Genomic DNA, 27,726 nt, shown 5'->3' with positions numbered 1-27,726 from the left:
GTATGATTGCATGCTTGTGTGCATGTGTATGCGCGCACGCGCGTGTGTGTGTGTGTGTGTGTGTGTGCATGCAGCATGAAGCTGGCCGAGCGGCATGGTCAACAGGTGAAGTTCAGCACGTGCGTCACTTGCCCTCCCTACCCAAGGCCACCTGTTGGCCTGCCATGATAAGAGCCCCTCACCCTCCGGAATGTTCTCAGCATTTCAGAATTCAGCCTTCCACTTGCCCCAACCTCCACATCCACCGCCTCCATATACTGTAGTGCAAAGACCACGGGCATTTGAAATGGATGCTTGTGCAAATTCCTCTCTGCAAGAGGCCATTACAAAAAAAAATGCTGCCCTTTTAACAAAATGGGTTTAAAGCCCAAATAAACAAAGTCAAGTGATTTGAGCCATACACCACTGCAGAAGCCTCTGTTCATGATCTTCATCACCTAGAGTTGATGCAAAAAAAAATACCTACTTCAATCAGTGAAAATATGGTAGGTCAGTAGACAGCATAAGGCTTTTCAATGTGAATGATGCCAGATATATTTGCAGAAAATAATGTTAAACACACATATAAAGATAGCAACAACATTTTTTGGACATTCACATTGAAACAAAAGTTAAGTGGCCAGTAGGCTCTACTGATGCCTATGTTTCTTGGTTTCTTGTTGGTATGGTCATTATGTTTGTTATGCTTTTGCACCCATTGCCATTTCAAAACCTAATTAGCGGACGGTATTGTTTTTTAGTTTATGTGTGTGTAAAGATGCGTGTGTAAAGATGCATGTGAAATGCATGGGAATGCAAGCAAATGTGTGTGCGAATGTGAAAGTGTTTCCTTGTGTGTACAGTAAGGAGGAGTTGAGTCGAGCAGCAGTGAGCAATAAGGTGGAGACATTGGGGACATTGGAAATGTAGAGATGGAAGAAATGGACTAATACTGCAATAAGCTGGAGGTACAGTACAGTATATATATAGTACTATATGCCCTCTAACAATTACATCCTTACCGCTGCAGAATATATATATATACAGTACACATCATCCTCCCTCTCTAAAACCCATCTTCAATAGAAACTGTTTAATTTGATTTCGTTTCCTGCTCTGGTGTAAATGCTGCTGGGGGCACACAGGGAGTGGAGTCATCCTGGCCTATACTGCACAGAGCTCCTCTCGGGAGACATTTTAAAATAACACCAACCTGCTGTCGCTCGGAAGGAGAGGCTCACCTTTTACTGGGGGAGAAATATTACTTTGGTGTTAGAGTTGACAGCGGAAGCGTTCAAATCTCTGCACAGCCCCTGCAGAAAGTCCATCTAATGACAGATGTTGGTATGCGGACTGACTCCCTCTCGATCTGTGATATTTGAGAAGTCTTAGGATGTCCTTGCTTTCAAAAGGCTGTGACAGAGATGGTAATGCCAAAGTAATGTGCTGGAGGTATGTGAAGTATGTGTCAGTTGAAAAGGATGAAGCACAGAGTTCTAAAAGCACAAACTAAGCAACTCTTAGAGTTGAAACACCAAAAAAAAAGAAATGTCAGGATGCCTGATTGTACCATTAGTCTTAAAGGGATGGTTCAGCTTGTACTATTAGTCTTAAAGGGATGGTTTGCAGTCATTTCACTCTAGGGTCCTTTGCACCTTGACCTCGAGCCAAACGTTTTTTTTCCCCTTGGTCGAACATTGGTCCAGTTTGCGCTTTCAGCCTGATAATAGCTTAATGCAGGTGACAATGGAGACAATGCTCTGTCTCATTAATGAACCCACTAATAATGCCCAGAATATATCACACTTAGACAGTAGCACAAAAAAGGTCTGTAGCATACTCATAAAACAAGACATGGGGAAGTTTCTCTCTCTCTCTCTCTATCTGTGTGTGTGTGTGTGCGTGTGTGTGTGTGTGTGTGTGTGTGTGTGTGTGTGTGTCCCACTATAGTATATTGCATAATCTAACATCGAGCATTGAGAATAGCCGAGTGGCTGAAATGTGTGCGAACCTTTTCTGCCTTCTCCTGATATCTTTTGGTTTGACGCACCTGTTTAAAAAAGACTTTCATCTAGAGTTCAAACAGTACTCCAACCTATAATCTGACATCATACATTTGCTGATTTGGACAAAATCTAACTGAATCCTATAAGCAACAGGTGTTTCTTCACCCACAGCTTTTCATTCAGGGACACATTAGAGCATCGTCCAGGTGACAGGGCAAGCTCATTTGTCTCACCTTTTTAAAGGTGAAAGAATGGAAGGGCGAACAAAGGTGAATCATTTTCTATGCCGCGATCACCATGCATCCGCACTGAAGCGATGGCGACGGAATGCCATCGTGAAAAGGTCATTCCAAATGATGTGGAAATGATCCGTCAGAAGAATAGCGTCACGCCGGCTGTCATGAAGATGGCCGTTCTTCTCACCGGTGTGCAGCGATTCGGCAATGAGTGTCATTAGGGCTGCAACACGTCACACAGGCTGCTGTTTTGTATGTGTCCAAGCCCTGTGAATGAAATGCATGTATGACCCACAGGGCTTGCAAGCCATTAGTGAATTGCAACAGCTTTGCTGGTCAAGGAAACAGCCCTGTGAGCTCTATAACGACCTCGTGGTTTGATGCTAAAAGCAGGGTGATTGCGGGCAGCCGCTGTGGCCTATGTGGCCAGTTAATGAGTTTCGGTCTCTCTCTCTAAAAGCTGTTGGATGTTTGCAAGTCAATTCATCTTCCTGTTTATGTGCTTGTTTTCTCTTCCTCACTGAACAAATTGTCATCATTGCATTAAAAAAAACGAATAAAGCAAACCTTTTAATGTGGAGATTATACCGAGTATATTAGCTTATTAGTGGACATCTGCCAGTGTGCCCCAGTGTCTCTGTGTGCAGCTCTGCCAGGTCAGATCACATTAGCCCTACAGGGATCAAATTTGCAGGATGCTTCAGATGCCATATTTTTCTCTTTATTTCTTTTCCCCTCTCCTCCCATCTCTCTCTCTTTCCCTCTCTTCCACTCTTTCCCTCCCTCTCTCTCCTTCCCTCCTCTCTTTCTATCCGCCGCGGGGACCTTGGCAGTGGGCCTCGGGCCATGCCCACCTGGCGCCCTGGGCTCTTATCTCCTTCGCCCCGTCCTTCGCAGCGGGCCTATAAAGTTGGAGTGCGGGAGGCCTCTCCTCGTCGCCTCGTCTTTTCTTTGCGTCCTTGCTGTCATGTGGTCTGCCGTGACGAAGCTCAGTTGTGGCATTATCTACCCTCTCTCCAGAGGCATGGCAGGTAAGAACGGACGCCCGACGCACAGTCGTGCAATTAGGGATTGACTTGTGAGACTTTTGATGTGAGATTGGTTTGGTTTGGTTTGTTTTCTTCGATTTTTGTAATTCTGTGGAAAGGCTGTGTTAGCCTTTAGTCACTACGAAGGTAGACTGCAGGGGTGTGTGTCGATCAGTTGTCCTGCATGGTGATAGATATAGATAGACAGATATATAGATTACTTGATTCATCCCCCAAGGGAAATCATGGTGTTGCGGTGACGTCAGACATGTGAAGTGACAGATTTGAGATTGTGAGGCTTGCAATGCATACAAACAACTGCAAGCACACTTTAACAGAATGCTCTTCTTCAAGCAATCTCGGATCTGATGGGTTTTTTAACGAAGCCTCTATTTGTGGCTTTCCATTTAGTTTGGAGCACATGAGAGAAATCACACTTGACTGAACAGATCTGGAGACAGATAGTGTTGACCTGGTGCTCTTTCATTGCAGGACCGCAGCGGCCCGCCATCGCGGCCGTCGGACGGAAACTGGCTCACCTCCAGACGCGCGCCCATCAGGCCAGCCGCCTTCTCCGTTGGTGGCCGAGTGCCCTGCCGACACCGTGGCAGCCGGCGGCCTGTGGTGAGTGTCCGTGCCGTACCGTACCGCACGCCGCCCGTGACCCAGCCAGTGCCCCCTTGTCAGTGGGCTCCCTCTCTGACCCTGTCTCCCGTGTTTGTGCGTGTCTGTTCCAGAGGCGCCGCGAGGTCGGAGCGGGAGGCGGCCGAGCCTGCAGGAGGAGGAGGTGGCGCTGGTGCAGCAGGGCCAGGAGGCGCTGAAGACCGCGCGCGCCATCTTGGAGGACCAAAGAGGGTGGAGAACAGAGATCGCCGAGGTAACTGCCAACAACAACAACAACAAGGATACAAGGATACAAGGATGTTTACTTGTCATATGCATATGATTATTAATGTAAAGAATGCAGTGAAATTGTCAGCAACAACAACAACACTAACCATAATAACAGTAACAATAACAATAACAACAACAAAAACAACATCATTATATTGATATGCTAATAACTCTTAGGCCAAGTGTTCTGTAGCGAAGACTTACAGTGTTAGGAATACCTGCACTAAAGTGAAAACATCCGGCCAAATTAATGTTTCAATGACGTTTTATCATTTCATTCATTCATTCAATCATTCACTCATTCATTCAATCTGTTTATCTGTTTGTTTGCAGGAGAATGGCTTGATTGTTTACAGCAAGGTGTTGCCGGGGGCGAAGAGAGTGTTTCGTCTGGAGGCAGAGCTGGAGGGCAGCCCTGAGGAGTTGCACGACATCCTGTTTGTCAAAGTGGAGGAGATGAGCGCCTGGAACCCCAGCATCGGTCGCATTAAAGTGAGTACACGTGCTGGGATGACCAGCCTAATGCTATGCACGCTATCTCCAAGCAAGCAGGAGACTATACCTTCACTATACTTATACTAAGCTATACGTTTGTACTTACTGGTTATCATTCATCGATTCCTCTCGAATGGGCCCCGGAAAATACATTTAGTCGCGTGATGATTATGTGTAAATTTACTTTCCTCATCCCCTCGTAGATCCTGCGGCAGATCAATGCCGAAACCATGGTGACACATGAGGTGTCTGCCGAGACGGCGGGCAATCTGATTGGCCAGAGGGACTTTCTGAGTGTCAGGCACTGTAGGCGAGAAGACTCGCGTATTTATCTGGCGGGAGCTGCCACTCAGATGGACTCGTTGCCTCCTCAAAGTGGCTTTGTCAGGTGAGATTGCTTTGATGCCTCAAACTCTTCAGATGTGCATTATAGCCTTCACGTGCTGCACGAAGGTGGTATATGGTCTTTCAGGTTGTTTTGAAGGGGAGAGGAAACATGAAGGAGACATGAATGAAAGATTTTTTTTTAGATTGCTGGATTAATTCAGGAAGAGAAAAATAGGTGAGGGGAATGTATGTGGATGGAATGTATGTGGATGTGTGGATGAAGTAGTATATAGGTAAAGCCACGTATATTGCAACCACGAGATCGTGCGTGCAGGACTAAGGAATTGATTCAAGTGTTTTTGCACTCACTCTTAACAGGGCTGAAGACGGTCCGACGTGTATCATCCTGGAGGCTGTGGATAACGGGAAAGGCAGAAGCCGCCTGACGTGGCTTCTCAACATGGACGTGAAGGTAAAAAGCCTGTCATCCTGCTGTCACAAAAAACCCGTTTCCAACTCTGCTCTTCATGTTACATCTCGTCTCAAGATGCACAGACTATGGAACAATCATTTTCATGATTTGACAGACACTTTATTCTCACATATCTAGGCCCACACGCGCCTGGTTAACACCAGACCACCTCCTCACTAACCTTGTCCTCAATTGAGAATGGGTCTGGAGCTTCTTCGGCTCATTTCCAAAGGCTGTAACCAGCGGTTAAATTTGGTACATTAAACACTTGCAGAATGCTTTCTGCAGTACAGCAAAACACACTGTCATTTTGACCCTATCCCTACTGTCCTCTATGAATGAGGAACATTTTCCTGAATGCATCCAGGAATTCAGGAAACACTGAAGTCGGCAGAGTTCTCTGCAGTTAGTGTAACATGTCCCTGACCTGGTATGGTGCTGTATTACAGTTGCCAAGGTCAATTTGTGGGATTGCAAGTGAGCACTGATAAGGTGTGTGTGTGTGTGTGTGTGTGTGTGTGTGTGTGTGTGTGTGTGTGTGTGTGTGTGTGTGTGTGTGTGTGTGTGTGTGTGTGTGTGTGTGGTGTGTGTGGTGTGTGTGTGTGTGTGTGTGTGTGTGTGTGTGTGTGTGTGTGCGTGTGCATGTGCATGTGCATGTGCATGTGCGCATGTGTGTGTCAGGGATACCATCTGCTGTCTTAATATAAACATGTAAGTGCATCTAATGATTGTTTAAGCTCAATTCACCACCCTGAAGAAAATTTCATTTTCAAACACAGCCATGCTACAAAATGGCCTGACATGAATCTCCAGGTCCTCCAAATGAGTATGGCCACACATGCTATGTCATCTCAATCCCTGTGCACTAATCACAGGTTGTGATATTGTTGGATTATTTCTCTCATGGCTACCATCTTGCATCTCCCTTCACCATATTTTGACATGTCTTGATAGATCATATCAGATTCCTATGCCTGGCAGGCCTATTATTTTTAGAGACACTGTTCCATTTCCTTTTTCACAGGGCTGGCTGCCAAAGTCGATTGTCAATCAGGCATTGCCACGAGCACAGGTGGACTTCACCAGACACCTGCGTCAGCGTCTGACCAAGGCGTCGGCCGTGACGGCACCACGGCGAGAGCGGCGGCGGCACAGTGTCACCGCTGAGCTGGGAGACGAGTGGCGCTTCGGAACGGCGGGCAGAATTGGAGCAGCTCTGTAGTAGCAGCGCTTCCTCTCCCCCCGGGGGAGATCTCCTTCAAAAACATCCCCTCGGCCTCTCTACACCTGTGGCACTGCGGGCGCGATGCCTCACTCCGCTGGGATGCCACACACTGCAAAAGTGGCACCTGTCATATCAGGACTAACCACCTAATGCCAGCCAACTGTGGGCGCCCCCCCTGCCTTCTGAATGTCAGTGCCCTACAGGGATGCCACCAGCACGGCTCCTACTCGAACCTCAATTCGAGCTATTTTCTACATTCATGGTGGGGGTTTCAGAGCCTTGTCTGCCTGCCTGTTTTAGATATTTGAGCAACCCAGGGACAGAGCGACCCAGTCTGTTTTGTTGAACAATAACAGGGACTCCAGCACTGACAGTCTGAGATCGCAATGAATGTTGGGGTTTGCACCCACTTATTGAAACATGTCTGATAAAGTGTGTGCTTCAAAGCACTGTGTAGCTATGCGCCACACGAACTGACTAGCGCATAGGACAGTAATGATGATGTAGAACACTGAGCTTCAAAGTGAATGTGTAATATATGGCTAACAGCATGTACATGTATAACACTGGGATTAAAAGCTGCCTTTGGAGCCCAGTATGGGAGAGTTGGCCTATTTAATAAAGAAAATAAGAGTAAAAAGGAAGTCTATTCCCATTTACTCTTTCACTTTCTTAACATTATCGAGACAAATGGAACATGTGTTTTTTTCATTTCATAAACGTAACTTTAATCTTTTTTTTTTTTCAACATTTATCATGGTTTTAAAAACATTTGCATGTTAAATTCACTTGTGCCAGGACTGAAAATGCATGGCTGTGTCTGAGCCTTCTTACACAGGAACAAACTTAAAAAAAACAAAACAAAACAAAACAAAAACTTTTTTCACAGAATGCTAGTGCACGTTTGAAGTGTTGGAATTACCGTGACAACAGATCGTTCTCAAGTCGCCGAGGAACTGACACAATATCTCATCAAGGAGCCTAATGGCTGTCAACATACACAAAGCCTCACACACTAATTTCTCATTGTCAAGTTAAACTCAGTTCAACAATGCCCTCTGTAAAAGACACTTCACACAGTGCCCGTGTGAAGGTCTCTCTTTAGTAAACTGTAGCTACAAATACAACAGGATATATATATATATATACTGTATATTTATATATATATAATTATTTCCATATATACTTATTTTAAGGGTTTCATAATGCATGCAGCTTTCAGTTAGCACAACAAATTGGTCCACAGCACGTACTGCAGAATCCTCACTGTGTGCGGAAGTTGCTGAGATGACATTGACAGGCCAGTGTTTCACTATGAGCCATCTCCATGAGAACGTCGTAGAATAGACTGAGTATGCCTGAAACAAGGGTCGCTGTGGATAATTAAACATGTTTCCAATCACAAGAGTAATGGTACATTTAATGAATGATGCTAGCTCGATTCATTACGGGTCTGTCCATATTAAAGTCCGAGAACACAAGATGGAGAGGAACATTTTGCGAACGTTTTCAATGCCCCTGGCTTCACAGACAGTTACATATGCACTCAATCTTTTTTTTTGTTTGCATTTGGAGTTTGAAATATTTTCTCTTTAGTTCTCAACTTTTTAGTTTAGTTCTCAACATGTAAATTTTTTAGCATGTATCTTCCTACCTTTAAAAAAAATAATAAATATTAACACTTAAAGCTCTCATGTATATATATACAAGAACTATACAATACACATAGGTGGTTAAACTGCACGAAGAGGAATGAAATAATGCCACAGTTGTTGCTATGACACTGGGATCGACCACATTCCACAAGACAGCGTCTCAGCGTCTGTATTTCCCATTTGTAAATATACTTTACATTACACAGCTGGATGTTAATTTCATATCCGCTACTTGAAATTTACACTATATACAATATTTGCTTGAAAAATATATCAGTTTAAAAAAATATCAGATTTTTTTTCTTTCTTTTTTTCTGTTTTCATTTAAAGCATATGTGAGTTTCACAAAAGCAATGTGCATGCATTTGTAACGTAATGTGTGCTTATCAGGCACACACACACACACACACACACACACACACACATACACATAAACACACACACACACACACACACACACACACACACACACATATACACACACACATACATACACACACATTGGGATTGTGAGGACAAAGGGCTTTGTGAGGACCATCACACTGAAGAGAAGAGGGTGGATGGCTTGTCACACTTCAACAGCACCTGAGGGAGGTGCACAATGGCAGTGACACCCTCGTCCAATAAGCATGGCCTGACTTAAGTCAGCCAAGGATCACCAACGTGCTTGTTCATAAAGCGAAGCAAAAATTAGTAGTTCTGATGCACTTGGATAGATACCAGTTGAACAGGCAGACATCAACAACACAGAAGAATGGAAGCAGTCATGATGCAGTCACTGCATTTTGGTTCTTTTACAATGTCACGAGTTGCTTTAGAGTTAGCACCATTTTCCAAAAATGTTTGTCTTCTTGTTTTCTTCCATTTGTTATTTTAAGCAGAGAAGGTAGGTCAATGCTGTGCAGAGGCATAGTGATTTCTTGATGGTTGCAGGTATATGTGTGTGCATATGATGTAAATGACTATGGGGTGAATTCTCCCATGTGCATAAATAAAAAAACGCATAACTAAGAGGTTGTTAACCGGCGCAAATTCTCCCCTTCACTTAAATCTGTAATTTACGCACAATGAAGGGAATTACGTCTTTTGGGAGGAGCAATCCCAAAATCTGCCCATTTCTTATGCATTCTGGCACCTTTTCAGCTACAGTATACACTCCCAAGGGCTGAATTACTGTAAGGTTGAGCGCCACTACAAGGTGAAGCAGCATATTACTCAATGCTGGCAGTACGCCCTGGTCTAAATTTTCATGTCAACCTAAATTAACGACATGGTGGATCAGTCTGGTCTCTTTCACAAGGCCGCCTTGATTTCAAACTTGCAAGCTGTGCGCATTACTGAGAAGTGCGTAACTGAAGCGCGTAAAAAAGGGCTTAACGCGCGAATGGGAGAATTCGCCCCTATGTGCATTTCAATATTGACATGTCTATGATCTGTGAGTGGTTGTGCATATGTCTCTCTCCGTGTGTGTGTGTGTGCGTGTGTGTGTGTGTGTGTGTGTGTGTGTGCATATGTCTCTCTCCGTGTGTGTGTGTGTGTGTGTGTGTGTGTGTGTGTGTATGTATGTGTATGTTTGTACTGAGGTAACCATTCCAGGTTTATGTCCACTGGTAAAGAGTGATGAGATGACGACAGAGTGTGTTCACCAGGAACCATGTAGAGACAGTGAGCCGATGAACGAACAAACAAACAAAACAAACAAATAAACAAACAGAAACATGAGAAAACAAAACAAACAATGACTATCGAAAAAAAAAAAAAAAGCAGCTGCTCAGGTCTCCATGGGCAAGGTCCTTTGTGTCAGGGGCCTCTCCGATTCCACACTGTCCCTTATCGGCCCCTCGCTGGCCCCCTGGGCGCCTAAAGTGCTGTTGCCATCCTCTCCGCTGGGATGGGGGGTGGTGGACTGGACCGGGGGTCCAGTGGGATCCAGAGGTAGAGGGGGCCCAGAACTAGAGGGCGTCTGGGCCAGGGCTTGGCTCTGACTAGTGGGGGGCTCCAGGGGCGGGGTTGAGGGCAGAGGCCTGGTGGCGTTGCCCTCGGGAGAGACGGATGCTGCCTGCGAACTGGAAGGCGCCGGTGGCGGGGTCTGGCCTTGCACTGTGGAGCGTGGTCTCCTCGCGGGCGTCTTGGTGGTTCGCGCCGGGGCTCGTGTGGAGGTGCTGGCGACGGTTGAAGCTGTCGAGGCGCTAGGGGTGGTCGAGGCGGTCGAGGCGGTCGAGGCGGTCGTGGTGTCCGGGGTCGGAACGATGGCGCTGGAGTGGGTAGGGGCGGTGACGCTGTGGCGCGGGTCGGGGACTGCCGTGTCCAGGTTGGGAGCCGGGGTGGTGGGGGTGGCCTCGGTGCTGGCTGGACCCATGGCCCTCTTGCTGCAGGACTCGCAGCAGAGCTTGTTGTAGCCCGGGATGGAGCAGTAACGCGCCAGCACTTCCATCTGGCAGAAAATGGACTTGTCGCCCAGGCATGGTTCATCTGCACATACACAGAAAGGGTGGGGTGGGGGGTCAAAGGTGACAATTACATAAAGTAAACACAGACAGAGCCAGCCTCTCTAATCCCCACAAATACGTATACCTCTCTACTTTACCCACACACGCACATGCACGCGCACACGCACACGCACACGCACACACACACACACACACACACACACACACACACACACCATCACCGACACTGACCCTTGCTCAACATTTTTCATCAGTCTGGCTCATCACAGTCTATTGTTGAATCTAGTGAATCATGAAAACAACGTTGACCAGGGAGCAAGGGGTGACAGGCAATTTCAAGAATCAACAAAAAAACCTTCTCACAAGGAGAGAAAATATGAGCTGGCAAGCTTTCCTGGAAATGTCACCTTTCCGCGAGAACATTAAACATTTATCAAGGGAGGAGCAGTGTGGCTGAATTCTCTCTGTCTATTCTCCTCCCCGACCACCAGCCAGGCAGCTACAGTGCTTCACTCTGGGAGCACGAACACGGGAGCTTAGAGACATGCCCCCAGAGTGCAGCAGCCGACATCCAATCTATTAGCCTGGCTGGACCAACAGACCATAAGGGGATACACACACACGCACACACAATGCTACTCCACAGCTCATGTTGTTGTCCTAGTGGTGGCCTAATTTAACTTCTGCCCTGCTGCTCTGACAGAGACAGCTGGACAGTGGTCAACATACTGGAGATTTTGTCGATGGGGTCGTTATCGCCAGCGTCTGAGTCACTCGAGGTCCCGTTCTCCACCAGTTCTACGACAGTTGTGGGTGACGGAAGTGAAGACTGACCTGTCAATGTGGACGAAAACAGTAACTTTAACCAAAGTCTATCCAGGCACAGCTTGCCACTGAGCAAACACTAAGCAGTATGAACAACTTTGTCAGTGTTCATTCGAACCAGGTTGTTTATGCTCATTATTCAAGCAAGGTGTACAGTAGCCTAGTTATACTTATAATGGTAAAGATGAAATTCAATAGAGGTGAAGTCATTTAGGCATGTAACCCACAGGGAAAATAGGGGAATAAATATTATGATTAAAAGTTAAATAGATAAATAGACATAAATAGTAATAAATATGCTCCTATTTAAATAAGTAAAACTACATTCAAGATATAAATAGTTGTTGAGAACTTTCAAGATGTTATGTGTAGACCTTGTAACCCATAGAACGTTAAGACTGGCTTACAGCCAATCACCGTTGATACAGGGGTCCCCGGGGTTTTGTTGTAGAGACGCACGAGCATTAGAAAAAGAAAAGAAGACGCCCTGAGAGTGGTGCGGCAAACGAGAGGTGAACTGATTAATAGTAAAGCAGTCCGTTTTGTTTTGATTTAGCAGTTATCTATTCGGCAACTGTTTTTCATGAGTTCGTTTGTTTTGTGATAAGTGAACCAACAGAAGTCTCTTCCTAAGTTAAGGATTGTTTTCGTGTTGTCTGTTGTGTATAAACTGTGGCGTCGCTAGCTAGCTAACCAAGCTAGCCAGTTAACTAAGCTAACAAGGTCAGTGAAGTGTCTTCTCGGGAGTACTGTTTGCCGGACGACGTTGAAGGAAAACCAGATAGCGGTTTAGGCTTCCGGGTGCCTAATACTTCCTCTGGCAACGCTGGACATCTCCCCCCTGTTTGGATGCTGTCACCCCGCCGCTGGACTGTCATTGCTTGGGGTCTGCCGGCCGGCGCGAGCGAACGTTAATGGAGGTATCGATACGGTGTGGACACATATGCACTACATATGTGTCGGAAGGTGTCGCACGTCTTCCCCTCGTCTTCCCCTCGTTTGTCGTGAGTGGGCGTTTCGTTTGAATTGTCAGTTAGCAGTTCATAAGCAGTTCGTTTTAACTTGTCTAAAGTGTTTCTCACAAATATACACCATTTTAGGCGTGTATTTAACAGCATACGAAAACATTAATAGCCTACACAAACTATGCAAGCCATTTTGAAATATTGTTTTATTTAAACTACTCAATGCAATCTCAAATCCTCACCAGAAACACCAACAGTCAATGTATTTCTCCAAATCCAAGTTTCGTTTATTTTATGGACAACTAGCTGGTCGTGGAAGAGTTCGTTTAAACATGAATTTGACATGTATACGGAACCAAGTTTCACGGGCACTGTTGTACTACAACGACGAACCTACTACCTCGTGCTTTCATTGGACAGACGGCTCGCGTTCAACGGACTCATTTGCATAGAGCTGGGGATCGGCCAGCTTTTCTGTCGCGCGACAGGTTTTCAAATGCAGCGCTGCCTTCCGGGTTGCGACACGACAAAGTGAAGTGCCGGAAAGATCTGGCCGTACCGTTACCCTTTTACTTTTCAGGCTCAGCTGAGTGAAGCGGCTGGTTTGTTTGTAGCCTCACCGAGCACAAGCAGCGACACAGGCCTGCAACGATAAGGGAACTCTCGATACTGTGTGTGTGTGTGTGTGTGTGTGTGTGTGTGTGTGTGGGCCCACATTGTCTTTGTCTTTATGTGAGTTTTATATTGATTTAATGTAAGTGTACGGGTACTTGTTGACTGGCATTCAGCCAAGCTAAAGGTTTTAGCATTGTAGCGACTGCCTTGTATAGCCTTACTTTGACTATACATTAAACTTATCTATTCACTTAGTATTTCTAAATATATATTGAATCATACTCTAGTACTTCTAAACTTAAACCTAGCCTATTTATTCATACTCTTGTACTTCCAAACTTAAACCTAGCCTATTTATTCATACTCTAGTATTTCCAAATATACACCCATTTTAACCATACTCTAAACCTACAGTTAATTAATTATACTCTGGTATTATAAACTTTTAAAACCTTTTTATTCTGGTGTGCTAAATATATTTAACAGAGGTGTGTTTACATTCGATAACACTTGCTGGTCAAGTTATTGCCACTAAGTTTATATTCTATTTATTGATTGTTTATTTTAATCCTGTTACCAGTCACACTTACCTCATTTAAGGTAATGTGCAATATAACTGATTGTACTTTGTAAGTAATCAATATCTTCCTTGTTAAACATACAGTATTTCTATTTCATGTTAATATATGTACGGGATAATGGACGACACGCCGTGCGGTTATTCAAAGTTAATGCACGTTCTAGACGGTGATACGGCCCGACGCGAAGCGGAGGGACGTTCCGTCTAGAAAAGTGCATTAACTTTGAATAACCGCACGGCGTGAAGTCCATTATCCCGCTTATTCCACTGTTGCCACTGCGTTGTGTTCGTTTCCGGTGCTAATTTAAATGTTTTAATCGCTAGAACTGTTTTGTTTGTAGAACTACTTTTCCCAGACACATTTCAACTAATTTCTCAAACTGCGGTTACTAGTTCTAAATGGATGGTTGCTATGGCCAAAAGCCAGTCGTTAGTTCTAATCTCCCGTTGTCAAGCTGGCATATCCCAAGATTCTGATCAACGTTAACTTTGAAAGATTGCTATTTTTCTTAGCCTACTGCCACCTAACTAGCTAAATGACACCTCTGTCATATGCTAAACGTTACTATGATCTGAACGTCTGTATTTTACAGCTTGTATGTAACGTGACAGTGCATTTAAACTTCACAACAAGTTTGGCGAATTAATATTCAAGTGTAATACGGTCAAAAACAATGGAACTACTTCATAGCCGTGCGGTTATTCAAAGTTAATGCACACCCTTATAGAACGCAGAACAATGGGGAACTCAACCGAGCAGTGGAATAATTCTTGTTATTTATATAACTTTACGATACCTTTGCCTTTTAAACGAAGACAATAAATTAACAGCCATTTGTATCTAAACTGTATTCTTTGTCTTGATGAGGGGATCTGTATAATTCTTTGAGAAATACTTATAGTCTGTCATTTGATATAACTAAGCTCTTAAAAGTATTGACACAAGTAAGTAGAGATCCACTTAACATAACTCAGGCCTTTACCTTAAGTGAAACTACAGGTAAAGGGCGCTACAGGCAGTTAACACAAATGCTACAGGGTACAACTTGATTATTTAAATATAACACAAGACCTCCTGTCACAGTCCTGTCATGTTTATTGCTACAGACTACCCCGTTCCTTCCTCTCTTGTCAGCTCCAGCAGTGTCATTATTTTAATACACACTAGTCTAACTGCCATTTAGATTAGCTTATTTGGCAGTGGGGTGCTGCAGAAGATGTATCTAAGAGTGTACCATCACACCGGTGTGTTAGGAATGTTGGGAAATTAACATTCTAAAGAATATCTGGGTTCATTGAATTGTACATATAATTTTAGAACCTTGAATTGTTGCGGAATGGAATCTTGTGTTAGAATGTTTAAAACCCACCATTTTAAAGGTTAAAAAAGGACAAGCATCTTCCAAAAGGACATTTCACTGTCACTTCCACACAGGCTAGAAGCTAAAATTCTACAATTGTAACATTGAGAGTAATGAGAAACATTTCCCACTATGCCTAATGAGAACATGTACTTTGTTTCAAACAATAAACAGAATTCTCAGACAGGTTCCTGAGTGTTGCAATTAGCCCACCACAGCAACCAGAGGTCAGCTTGACATGCTTTTCTGTCTCCTTTTTAAATGAATACAATCTGTTGACAAAGTTCTGCTCCAAAAGTGTTACTGCTTTGGGTTTTATTAGGTTGATTTGATTTTAATTAAAAAAAAGTATTTTGTTTTAACTTTTTGCTTTTATTGTGCTTAAAATGAATCTTAATGAGATACATTTTTAAATGTACTGCAAAACATGTCTTCCTCTGGGATGAACAAGCTTCCTTTTCTTCATGACTAACTTCATGACAGTCTTTTGCCATGAAAGAACCCACAGGCCCCAAAACACCCCTCTATAACTTATTCTACAATAGAGTCTAGACAGACTCCGAGAACCTTGCTGTACAGTACATATACTGTCTCTTTCTTTATCCTTTCAGGGACTCAATTCTTTTTCTTTCTCAGATCCAATGGAGAAAAAGCAGTATTGGTCAATGACAGACAACTGTTAGTATTCACATACAGACATAAACCACCCTGTAGATTCTAAAGATTATAATTGATTTTCACAAAACATTGTTCTGATTCCAGAAATTGTATTTGGTTCATAAAAACACTGTCGCTCAGATTCCAGGAACTGTATTTGATTCTTCACAATCGATGTGAGGTAAAAAGGACAAACCATTTAGGGCTAAATTATCTCCACTCTCACACCAATCAAATGGTGAAATGAAATGGCGGCGATGGAGGGAGGACAAATATCAAGCTTTCCTCTCTCATTTTTCATTTCCTTTACCTGGACAAGGGGCTACTTTGCAGATGAGGACGGTTTCTGGCTTTTCTCCCTCACACTGACCACTGCTGTTGTCCATGGCACGGCAAACAACCTGCCTTTGCTGAATGCCTTCACCACAGGTGACCGAGCACTGCAGGAGAAACACACACACACACACACACACACACACATGAATACACATAAAAAAAACAAATAAAAGAATACACGAGAGATCATATGAGGACCTGTAGACACAACACGATCAAAGGAGCAATTAGATGCTCAGCTATCAGTTAGAGGACAGCACTTAGAAATCAGCAATGCACACAGCACAGAACATATTTGCTGGTGTTTGACCCATAGCAGCATTCTCAAGAGGGGTCAATATTGATATCCGATACATCCAATGAAGGTGCATGAACTGGTGGGATTTTGCACAGACAACATCAATGAGCGGTTCAATGGTCAACTTGCTTTTGATTGTTGTCCCTACACTAACACCTTGAACAGTCAGACCATATACAGACCAATAACAACATGGAGGCTGCTTTCTAAAACTACTGTAATAATCATCTCCACACACACATACACACACAGAGATGTGGGAGCATACAGACATACAGTACACTTTCAAGGACACATGAGGATACATGAGGACACATCAACACTATCCTTGTGTGAAAGGTCATCAACACTTATGTCCAAGTGTTATGTCTACAGTATACAGTAAGTGCTAATTAAAGCCAAAGTGTGAACGTTGGCTTTGGCAGTATCCATGGCTGCGACCCTTCCAGGAGACTCCAGATGCAGTGTGTGTTTGGAGTGAAATCACACTTCCACCCAACAAAAAAGGCTCAGTCTGCACGAATGTATCACGCACACACAAACAAGCGTATACGAATGGATTACACACAAGCTCTGCTGCACTTCAAAGCTCTGCACTGGCTACACCTTTCTTTGCGCCTGTCAATTAAAGACTCGCACTGCTGTTTTGAAAAGAAGGGCGCCTTGTAAAGAACAAACGACAGGATCCGAGTGAATTAGTGAAGTCATCCTTAAACAAACCCACACATCTGTTCCTCCCCTGACTGTAGAGCACTGTTATTATGCCTGCATGTACAGCTGGAGCATATGGGCAGATAGAAGAAAGGCTGATACGGTTGGGAGGACAGATGCTGAACGCCAGAACATGTAGAATCTCTTGTGCTCAAAATAACTCCTCCTTTTCATGGGGACCTTGATGACAACTACTGTACAGTATATAGCAATATAGAAACTAATAAGCACTGAATGTTCTGAGCCTGTACTTTATTCAACAGAACCCGGAACTGGCAAATATAGCACGTCATTGGCGGAACCGTCTTTTCAGTCGCTTCCTACCGTAATTTCCTGACTATTAGCCGCGGCTTATACATTGATTTTACAAAATTTCGTCCGCTATGAGGTTAATACAGGGGGACATTTAATATGGTGTTGATATGGTTTTGTTTCTTTTAACTTGCATAAAACACGGCTTATACACAATGCAGCTTATATGCAGGAAATTACTGTAAGTCACCTCCATATCTACTGTAGCACGGATCACGGCGTCTTTATAAAGAGCAGTGTACCTTCTGCTGCTTCTAAATGTATGTTCCGGGTAAGAGGAGTTGTAGAGTGGGAGAAACGAGGAATGGAAGAATGGAGGGAGCGACTGAAAATAAAGGGAGGGAGGGAGAGAGGGAAAAGGAATGAGTGGAGAGGGGGCGTCGGGCGAAAAGAGCACTGGTGGAGCTGAAGCTGAGACCAAGTTATGGGGAGAGAGATACGCGAAAGCAGAAGTAAAAGGGTGTGTGTGTATGTGTGTGTGAGAGAGAGAGAAAGAGAGTTTGTTTGTGTGTGTGTGTGTGTGTGTGTGTGTGTGTGTGTGTGTCTGTGTGCTTGTCTACATACAGTATGTATATGTTTACTGTAAGTGTGTGTATATGTGTGTGTGTGTGTGAGAGAGTTTGTTTGTGTGTGTGTGCTTGTGTATGTATGTGTATGTTTATGTGTGTATACAGTATGTGTGTGTGTGTGTGTGTGTGTGTGTGTGTGTGTGTGTGTGTGAGTGTATACATGTGTGCGTGTGTTGATTCAATGTGTGTTATGTTGATGTGTGTGTATGTACAGTATGTGTGTGTGTGTGTGCAGGTGTGCTATGGGCAGGGCCCTTACCTGTGACCAGGCGCCGGTCCTCCAGGGAGCGGGGCAGGCGGAGATGTTGCAGGCGCGGCGTGCGTCGGGCCGCTCCTCGGCGCAGTACTTGGTGTGGACGCCGCGGCTGGTGCCGTTGTGCAGGGCCTGCGTGCAGGTCACCGCGCGCGACTGGTAGCCCGCCTTGCCACACGTCTTACTGCAGGGGCTCCACTCCTCAACCACCCACCTGAGAGAGAGACACACACATGCACACACACACACACACACACACACATGCACACGCATGCACAGACGCACACACATGCGCACACACACACACACACACACACACACACACACACACACACACACGTATAGACGCGCACACACACACACACACACACACACACACACACACACACACACACACACACATATACGCATATACGCACACACACACACACACACACACACACACACACACACACACACACACATTCTCAGTGTCAAAACATGCATGGACTACAAGGCGAATAAATGATCCACTTTACCCTGATGTACTGTATGACAAGTATGATAGCTAATATGTGACTAATGTGTGATTCTATGCCCACGGTCTTTTAAGTCATCTTCAGCTGTCAAAAAGAAAAGTAACTTCTTTGTCTATCATAAAGATATGACTCTAGATTTAGATATAACTCTAAAGATTAAGATCATAATTACGATCAAAAAAGAAAAATGTGGCCTAGCTTTTCCATCTATTACATCAGTACATCTACATTACAGTACCATCCAGAATTATTGGTTGGCTAAAACAGGTATAAAAAATAAAAGATAAAAATCTTTTGATGATTTATCACCCTGGAAGAGCAGCAAATGTATTCTGAGAAAGGAAAATATCATAAATATACTTTTTTAACAAAAACACATCGCTCACAATTATTTGCACCCCTGAAACATCTTATATAAAATCTAACAGAAGCACTAATGGCAACTTATTTCTGTAAATCAGGCTGTGAACTTTCAGAAGTAGTTTGTGACTTTCTTTTTCTCTATGGTATGAAAATAACTCAGACGCTAAATCCTCTAGTAATTTTTCAACATTAGAAAGATAATACACAACATTTAAATAAAAAGAAAGTGTGTTGACATTTGTAAGTAAGAGAATGTATATCCATACAAAATCCATAAAAATCACTGTTGGAGAGTTACAGACAAAGCTATCATCTTGGGGTCATCAAAAAAAGTGACCTCACTGCCAATAGATTATTTCGAGGGCATATAATTTCAAAGCCAGTCCAGTAATTTACTGCAATTAAGAATGTAAATGGCAGGAGTCAGTGAATGGTACAGTGACTATTGTGGTCTATTATCAGACTAAATGAAAATTGCTGTCTTTGGCTAATAACACTTCAGGTGTGTTTGGCGTATATATAGAAGAATGACTATAATGAAAATAATCCCATACCTAGTCATGAGAATTATGGTGGAGAGGCTTTGCTATTGTGGGGCTATTTTTATTCCCAATGGCCTTGGGAACCTAATTAAGATACATGATATGAACACCAAGGAAAAACCTGAACATTTTCAAAGCAAATCTGTCAGTCTCTACCAAGGCCCTAAAAGTTGGTCATGATTGGATCATTCATCAGGTCAATGAACCAAAACAAAGGTCCAGATCAAAACAAATATGGTATACTGAACACAAACTCAAGCTTCACACATTGCCATTGCAGTCCCCCGATCTAACCTCCATAGAAAAGACGACCGGTCTTAAATCCCTCGCTTGGTATTCTCCATCCGTGTGTGTGTGTGTGTGTGTGTGTGTGTGTGTGTGTTGAGGGGGGGGGTTAATAGAGTATATGTATAGGGGGCAATGGGGCGTGTGCGTGCGTATTCATGCGTGTGTTCATCATAATGAATAAACTGCCACTAAACACGCATGTCGTTTTGACAGGCTGCATTTAAATGCCTTAAATGGATCACAAGTATCGCACTGAGACAGTTAAACACATGTTTGTGTTATGCAATGCAATACACTGCATCCAAGCTCTTGCTTTTGCCTGGGGATGAGATGCGTGGTGCTGGACTTACTTAGGCTGACTGCATTCCTGGACATTGCAGCGTTTCCGGATCGGTTTCGGTTTCTTGCCCAGCTCGCAGAAGTTACGGTGCACCAGTCGGCTGTCGCTTTTCCTTCTGCAGCCGTACTTGGTGTACTGGACACCTGACCGATGGTTCACGAGATGAGATGACCACAGAGGAATAGGAAGGAATAGGCATGATTAATTACAGGGGAGACAAAACTACAGTTCTGATTAATGAGGACAGAGTGGTCATTATACACACACCCACACACACACACCACGCACATCCAGCACTACACACATAAATAGACATTTTGTACTTTATTTATCCCCAAGGGGAAATTGTAGTGTACCAGCAGTCACACTAACACAGCATTCAACATAATACAAACATACATGCATACTGTACATACATAAATTATTAAAAGATATATATTATTCCTTTCTCTCGGTTCAGGGGGAGTCATTATAAAGTGATAAAAAAAGTGGGTAAAAAAGTTTTTCTTGCAGCTTAGTTGGTGTAGCCTCTAACTGAAAACACTTTTTTGTTTGACCAGTAAGTTGTGTTGACCAGTAAGTTGTGTAGTGGATGTGAAATATTGCACAATATGTGCATCCTTCTCTCCAACGCCAGCTGTACTCTTCTGCATTAGTAAAAAAAGTAAACCCTACACTATTTTCTAATTTCCCTAATTTCTACACCAAATTTCTGAACCATTACTATCTTATTTTACACACACACACACACACACAGGGGATCGCGTAAGGTCTGTGAGGTGATAGCGAAAGGCTATGCACACACTATAGAAAGACTACACACACACACACACACACACACACACACACACACACAGGGGATCGCGTAAGGTCTGTGAGGTGATAGCGAAAGGCTATGCACACACTATAGAAAGACTACGCACACACACACACACACACACACACACACACACACACACACACACACACACACACACACACACACACACACACACACACACACACACACACACAAACAAACACACACAAACACACACACACACACACACACACAGACACACACACACAGTCACTGACCTCCTCCACAGGGTTTGGAGCACTGTGACCAGCTCTTCAGTGCCCACTCGTACGTGTCCAGTTCGGCCAGCAGCACGTTGTTGTTGGTGATGACGGGCACCAGGTCCTCGTGGATGATGTATGTGTAGGTCAGGCTGATCTTGGCCTCCTCCTCCTGAGGGACCACCTGAGCACAGATACAAAGACGTCTGTCAACAGAGGTCTACAACTACACACACACACACACACACACACACACACACACACACACGCTCTCTCAACATTGACACAACAGAGATCTACAACTAAGATCTAAATACCTTCACATATTTGCCCAGTGAACAGAGATGTACAATATTATCCTGAGAACAGTAGGCTTCACACAGTAGGTACACACACACACACACACACACACACACACACACACACACACACACACACACACACACACACACACACACACACACACATGCACAAAACACTCACACAACAGAGATCTACAACTATTACTGAAACCCCTTCACAACACCGTCACATGTTTGCCCAGTAAACACAATACAGACAGAGATGTGTACCATTACCCTGAGAACAGTAGGCTTCACACAGTAGGTACACACACACACACACACACACACACACATACACACACACACACACACACACACACACACACACACACACACACACACACACACACACACACACACACACACACACACACACACACTACCAATATCAACAACACAACAGTCAATGACTGACCCAAACATATCTATTTCTGAGAACCTCTATGCTGGACTGGTTTAGAGAACTATTTGTGAGAATAAACTGTCTATAAAATGCACTCATTCAAAACGGAGTATGTGTATTCAGGGCCACATTGTCAAGGTGTGTCTTACAAGCACAACAATGCCTTCATGGAGGGGCCCGATGGTTTTCAAGGACTCCTTGCCAGTTCCGACAGAATACTCCCACTCGAGTCCATCCTCAATGAACGTCTTGGACTTGAGCTCGTCACCCTTGGAGTTCAAGATGAAGTTGCCCGTCACCTGATTTTTCACAGCTTCCGAGAGTAAAGAAAACAGAACAAAAGAGAGAGAGAAAGAAAGAAAGAAAGAAAGAGAGAGAAAGAGAGAGGGAGACAGTGAAAATGCAATTCATGATGTAAAATAAACCTATTGCATGCTCCTTCCATAATTCCCCCAGTCTTGCGCAAGAGAGAGAGAGAGAGCGAAATGCAAAACAAGCTCCCGGCACTAAAGCTCCTTTTGGCTGCGACACGAAGGACGGTGGAAAGGTGAGCCGGTTCACAGGAAATCCTCTAGCGGGCGGGATAGAGAGCGCACTGTGAAATCCGAAGTCCATTCCTGCGGCATTCCCGCATTAATGCCGCTGCTCCTCCGCTTGACACCGGAGGAAATGGGACGCTGGCCATCCTCGGTGAAGCTGGCGCACAGGGACACTATGGATCCTGAAGCGCAATACCTTTACAGTAACCCTGGAGCAGGGGGGGGCCTCAGGGCTGGATTAATATTGATTCGCCATCACTAAGCAGTGAGAAAATGGATGTTAGTTGAGGCCGGGGGTGGGGGGTGGGGGGGGGGGTTATGGGGTGATTGGTGGGATCGCGTAAGACTACACACACACACACACACACACACACACACGCACGCACACACACACGCACACACACACGCACACACACACCCTTGTATTTTTATACCATGTCCTGTAAGGCCCCCGAAACCCCAATTATATTCTGTGCTGCTTCTCATGATCTAAAAATGAAGGGCTAGTATTATTATTCACTCTGTTATGACACATATCAAAATAATGAGCCCCACGCCTCTACAGTGGCCACCGAATTAGGGGGCCATCACAGTCCATCCCTGTCCAAGTCGCACCACAAAAAAAAAAAAAAGATCACAGATCTTCCCAGTCCTTTTTTTTCTCTGTTTCTCCCCTTTCAGGCACAACGAGATGGAACGGAATTTTCCAGAGAAACTCCCTGCAAAAGTGCCAGGCGCTCGTCTGAAGACCATCAAAGCTAATTGGTGTCAAACGGAAGGGCGACTCTGCGAGTGCGGATTACACACGATGCCCAACACCATCACCCATTCCATCAGTACAAACTCACCAATTATGTGCGGAGAGGTCTCGTTCTCCTCGATAAGGATGTGACGCGCCCCCACGGGGATGTCAAACACCTTCAGCATGCCTGTGGCAGAGACAGAGACAGGTGACAGAGAGTCGGGGAGGAGATGGAGAGGATATGTGAAAGGTGCAGGGAAGAGTGATCGCAGGATATCATCACAGAGACAGTTATTGGCATTGCTGGGACTCAGCGCACACACACACACACACACGCACGCACGCACGCACACACTCACACACAGCATTTTATCACACAGACACCTTTATTGGTATTGCTGTGACTGCACACACACACACACACACACACACACACACACACACACACACACACACACACACACACACACACACTTGCGCTTGCTGTCTTCACTCCTTCATAAATACAAAGGGATGGCAAATTGTGGGCTACACTAATAGAGAAAATGAGAATAGGATAATAGGGACTGATTCCAAATGAATAAAGTGCTACTAGTAATGGACGTCTCCTCTCCCCTGCCCCTGCAAATAGCCCATTTGGCAAATCAGTCATGGCTTACTTACAGTACTTTCCTGCTTGGGTGACAATTAGATTTAAACCAAATTGGTTTCTTTCTACTCTAGGAGATGGAAGATGGAAACGAACACCCAACAAAACGTTAGTCTTTGCTGTTATGCCACAATATGAAAACAACTAAAAGCTGTGGCACAACTGGCTGAGGCACCTGCACCGTACGTCAGCGACCTGGGTTCGATTCCCGCCCCGTGGTCCTTTCCGGATCCCAACCCTTCTCTCTCTCCCATTCACTTCCTTTTGCTCTACACTGTCACTGTCATAAAAGGCATAAAAAGGCCAAAGAAATTATACTTAAAAAAACAACAACAACAAAAATCCAATTCTGTGCGCTCCCTCCCCCTCTCCACATGATCAGTCTGCTCCCCGTGAGGCACCAGACTGGAATTCATAAGCGCGATGGAACTAACCTTTTTGGTTTACATCAATGCTCTTGATTATGAGAGCTGAGTCTTAATTGGGCCTGCCATGACACCACTGTCTGAGTGATGGGTGGTGAGCAGATACCTGGAGTCCTATCACTGATTTCATAATGAGTAATCACTGACTTATAAGTAGCCCAATGAGCGCTAGAATGTGAGAATGTCAGTGTCCAAAAATAAACTATATTACGATATTACGCCTATGATTCATCATCTGGGGAAGAACTGATAAAGTTAAGGTCACAGCGTCATTAACTGTGAGACCTGTGGACATTCACGTTGTGGGGTGTCGCCGTTACCTGTTTTCTTAGGGGTCTTGGTGAGCGTGAGCTTGACGGTTCGGCAGTGCGAGTTGTCCCCGTTGCACACGCCACACTTGTCCTCCTGTTTGTAGGAGCCCACCTCTTTATCACAGCCCACATGCTGAGAGAGAGAGAGAGAACGAGAGAGAGAGAGAGAGAGAGAGAGAGAGAGTGAGAAAGCGTGCAGGTCAGACAGCCATTTTTAATCAGTATGTTAACTGTCCAGAGTTTGCAAACAAGCCTTAAGATAATGATGATGATGATAATACACAGGATAACTTGTTCTGCCACATTACTTAGTGTTCTGGCTGAAACTTCATGAAGAGTTGCCAACAGATAAATAAAGACCTCCAGAGAAAACATAGAAGAGTGTGTGGGCAACAAGGCTCTGAAATGTTGCCAGGCAACATTACTCAAAAGTTTGTTTTCTCTGCCCAGAAAAACAATGGCAGACAGCGGGTGAAACTTGGCTGCGGTCCGAAATCAGCTTTTGATTTTGAAGCTCGCAACGTGAGGCAATTTGCTGTAATCACGCTCCTCTTTTCTTCGCCACTCCCAAGGGCCATGGTGAGATTTCACAGTCAAATTAATCGGTCTGAGTATGTGAATGGAAGAGAGAGAGAGAGTGTGTGTGTGTGTGTGTGTGTGTGTGTGTGTGTGTGTGTGCTTGTCTGTGTGTGAGTGTGTGTGTGTGTGTGTGTGTGTGTGTGTGTGTGTGTGTGTGTGTGTGTGTGTGTGTGTGTGTGTGAGTGTGTGTGTGTGTGTGAGTGTGTGTGTGTGTGTGTGTGTGTGTGTGTGTGTGTGTGTGTGTGTGTGTGTGAATATACATGTGCGTGAGAGAAAGCATGAGTATTTTATGAGCATGTTGTGTGAGTGTGAGTGATTACAATATTGAAGCTGAATATGGAATTATGACAAAGTGCATAGCGCTGATGGCGGCTGAATGTCCCTTTTAATGGGCACTCTGCTGTGGGCCACAGCTAAAACCTAACCGTCATTGGCCGCGTTTCCCAAACGCGATCTTTCTTAAGGACTTAAGAAGGCTCCAAAGAAGGAATCGCTAAGAAGGAGCGCTAAGATACGGGTGTTTCCCAAACGCGCTCTTAACTGCCTTCTTAGGAGAACCTTAAGATCAAACCAAAGAAGCTTTGAAAGAAGTTCTTAACGAGAGCTGTTCACCTCGGTGGTGCTGAAACTGAATCAATCGATGCCAGGCAAATCGATCACCCACCCCTTTATAAGCGCACAAGTCACACGCAGCGCCCCGTGGTCCCCCTACAGGTGCAATTAGGCTACGCATGTATCGTGTGTGCGTGCATGCGTTTGTGTGTGTGTGTGTGTGTGTGTGTGTGTGTGTGTGTGTGTGTGTGCAGGCCCGGGTGGCTAATCGGAAGATTCGGGAGGATTCCTGCGTAGACCGTTAACATTTTGGGCCGTTGTGAATATCGTGAGCTCAATTATTGTTTCTGAAGATAATTTGCTGCGCTCTTGCGGCACTTCTGCAGCCTGGGCTGTGTGGCGCGGCTCCTTACGTCTGCCAAACTGATAAAACAGGGTGATTATCAATATAGCCTAGGTCTATTTTTTATTAGCTCAGGCCATTCATATATTAACTCATGCAAGACGCATCCCATCTCTCTTATAGATAGTGTGGTAGTAGGCATGTGATGTAGGCTAGTCTACTTTATTAATATCCGAGAAGATGTAACCCTCCAGCCCATGTGGCCTGCGAGTGGGGTGCACATAATATTATGCATTAATGTAAACCGGACTTTTACATCGCGGACTTTGGCAACGCAGGCTACACAGGTGAAGCCTCATTGGATTAGGTTCTTCGTTCAATTACATCTGTTTCCTTGATATCCGTGGAATGCCACAGGGTTGTTGATGTTTTTTGTATGTGAAGTATTATAAACTCATATGCAAATGTGTTGAAAACCTAAACGTGTAATTCAATATTATTTTTTTTAAGTGGTCCACAGCTACGAGTGCATTGCAACATTGAAAATTGTTTTATTATTTTAAAAAGTGGAGGACACATTTCCCTGCCTAGAAATCTAGGTGCCCCTAGCGGCAGGCTATGATCACTGAGCATTTGATCGCTAAGAAGGCTGTTAAGAGTGGGTCAGCTCGATCGTACGTTTCCTTCTTAGTGAAAGATCTTCTTAAGCTAAGAGCGACTTTGGGAAACACGTTTTTCTTTCACAGCGTTCTTAAGAGCGCTCCAAAGAAGATCTTGGCGTTAAGAGCTTCTTAACGTGTTTGGGAAACGCGGCCATTGACTTTCATTAAGTACTCACCCAAAATAACTGCATATAACTCAAAAAGCTCTATTGAGATCTGGTGGTCCCTTGTAAACAGGACCACAATGTCTGCCTCAAAGGCTCAAGGCTTCACCTTTTTTGTGGTGTGTGGTCATGGCAAAAAAATTTTTTTTTCATTCCGGAAACTTGGTGGGCATGTAGCCTCACAAGGACGACATGGAGCCATTGATTTTTGCTTTAATCCGTTACCCTCCCAGCAGCACCAGACCCCCCTGAAATGGCGGTAGGATGGACACAGTTTTCTGTGAATATCTCGAGAGCCGTGGGGCCTCGAAGGACCAATCTTTTTTTAGCATGTTGGTCTCAAGGGGGCATCTCAACCCATCACATAACCAGTCATTTGCGGTATAGCGCTACGTGATTCAAAATGAAAAGGCAAAAAGGAGGTGTTGTAATCGCAGGTATCTTTCCAAGTATCTTTTCCGGAATTCCATTCATAAATTCATGGGGGGCAATGCAATACCTTAATTTCTGTGTACATTTAGGGACTGTACACCAATCGGCCTGTAGATGGTGGAGTTGAGCGAAGGGTTGCACACACCCACACGCACAGACGCATACAAACATACACATAATCACGCACATACTGTCAACAAACCTATCTAAGCACGCAGGCAG

At 44.5% G+C, this 27,726-nt stretch overlaps 2 protein-coding genes across 2 annotated transcripts in view; one reads left to right on the top strand and one right to left on the bottom strand.

Annotated features, from left to right (window-relative positions):
- The first annotated feature begins 2,301 nt into the window (after positions 1 to 2,301).
- star2 (steroidogenic acute regulatory protein 2) lies at positions 2,302 to 6,659 on the top strand. The gene is made up of 8 exons (XM_062526959.1): positions 2,302 to 2,410; positions 2,869 to 2,877; positions 3,742 to 3,873; positions 3,987 to 4,126; positions 4,477 to 4,635; positions 4,842 to 5,026; positions 5,344 to 5,437; positions 6,462 to 6,659. Exons 1-8 carry the CDS (start codon positions 2,302 to 2,304, stop codon positions 6,657 to 6,659), a joined length of 1,026 nt encoding a protein of 341 aa, XP_062382943.1.
- A 705-nt stretch (positions 6,660 to 7,364) lies between these two features.
- Positions 7,365 to 27,726, bottom strand: part of LOC134070266 (A disintegrin and metalloproteinase with thrombospondin motifs 3) — a 70,915-nt gene continuing 50,553 nt past the window's right edge. Inside the window, exons 14-22 of the mRNA XM_062526556.1 lie at positions 24,782 to 24,905; positions 23,494 to 23,574; positions 22,256 to 22,419; positions 21,378 to 21,543; positions 20,311 to 20,443; positions 18,256 to 18,463; positions 16,081 to 16,210; positions 11,497 to 11,601; positions 7,365 to 10,789 (exon numbers count right to left, since the gene is read on the bottom strand). Of these exons, the coding sequence (XP_062382540.1) occupies positions 10,089 to 10,789; positions 11,497 to 11,601; positions 16,081 to 16,210; positions 18,256 to 18,463; positions 20,311 to 20,443; positions 21,378 to 21,543; positions 22,256 to 22,419; positions 23,494 to 23,574; positions 24,782 to 24,905 (1,812 nt within the window). The 3' untranslated portion in view covers positions 7,365 to 10,088. The remainder of the gene's footprint in view (positions 10,790 to 11,496; positions 11,602 to 16,080; positions 16,211 to 18,255; positions 18,464 to 20,310; positions 20,444 to 21,377; positions 21,544 to 22,255; positions 22,420 to 23,493; positions 23,575 to 24,781; positions 24,906 to 27,726) is intronic.

The sequence above is a fragment of the Sardina pilchardus genome, chromosome 22 (genome assembly GCF_963854185.1).
Source record: "Sardina pilchardus chromosome 22, fSarPil1.1, whole genome shotgun sequence".
NCBI lineage: Eukaryota > Metazoa > Chordata > Actinopteri > Clupeiformes > Clupeidae > Sardina > Sardina pilchardus.
Note: the sequence above shows the minus strand (reverse complement) of the source record. Positions and strands in the feature narration are given on the sequence as shown.

What these genes read in the sequence shown, in the direction of transcription:
- star2 (XM_062526959.1), top strand. Translation starts at nt 2,302, where the DNA reads ATGGCGACGGAATGCCATCGTGAAAAGGTCATTCCAAATGATGTGGAA. An exon ending in GTGGCAGCCGGCGGCCTGTG is followed by an intron (nt 3,874 to 3,986) that starts GTGAGTGTCCGT and finishes TGTCTGTTCCAG; the next exon opens with AGGCGCCGCGAGGTCGGAGC. An exon ending in GGAGAACAGAGATCGCCGAG is followed by an intron (nt 4,127 to 4,476) that starts GTAACTGCCAAC and finishes GTTTGTTTGCAG; the next exon opens with GAGAATGGCTTGATTGTTTA.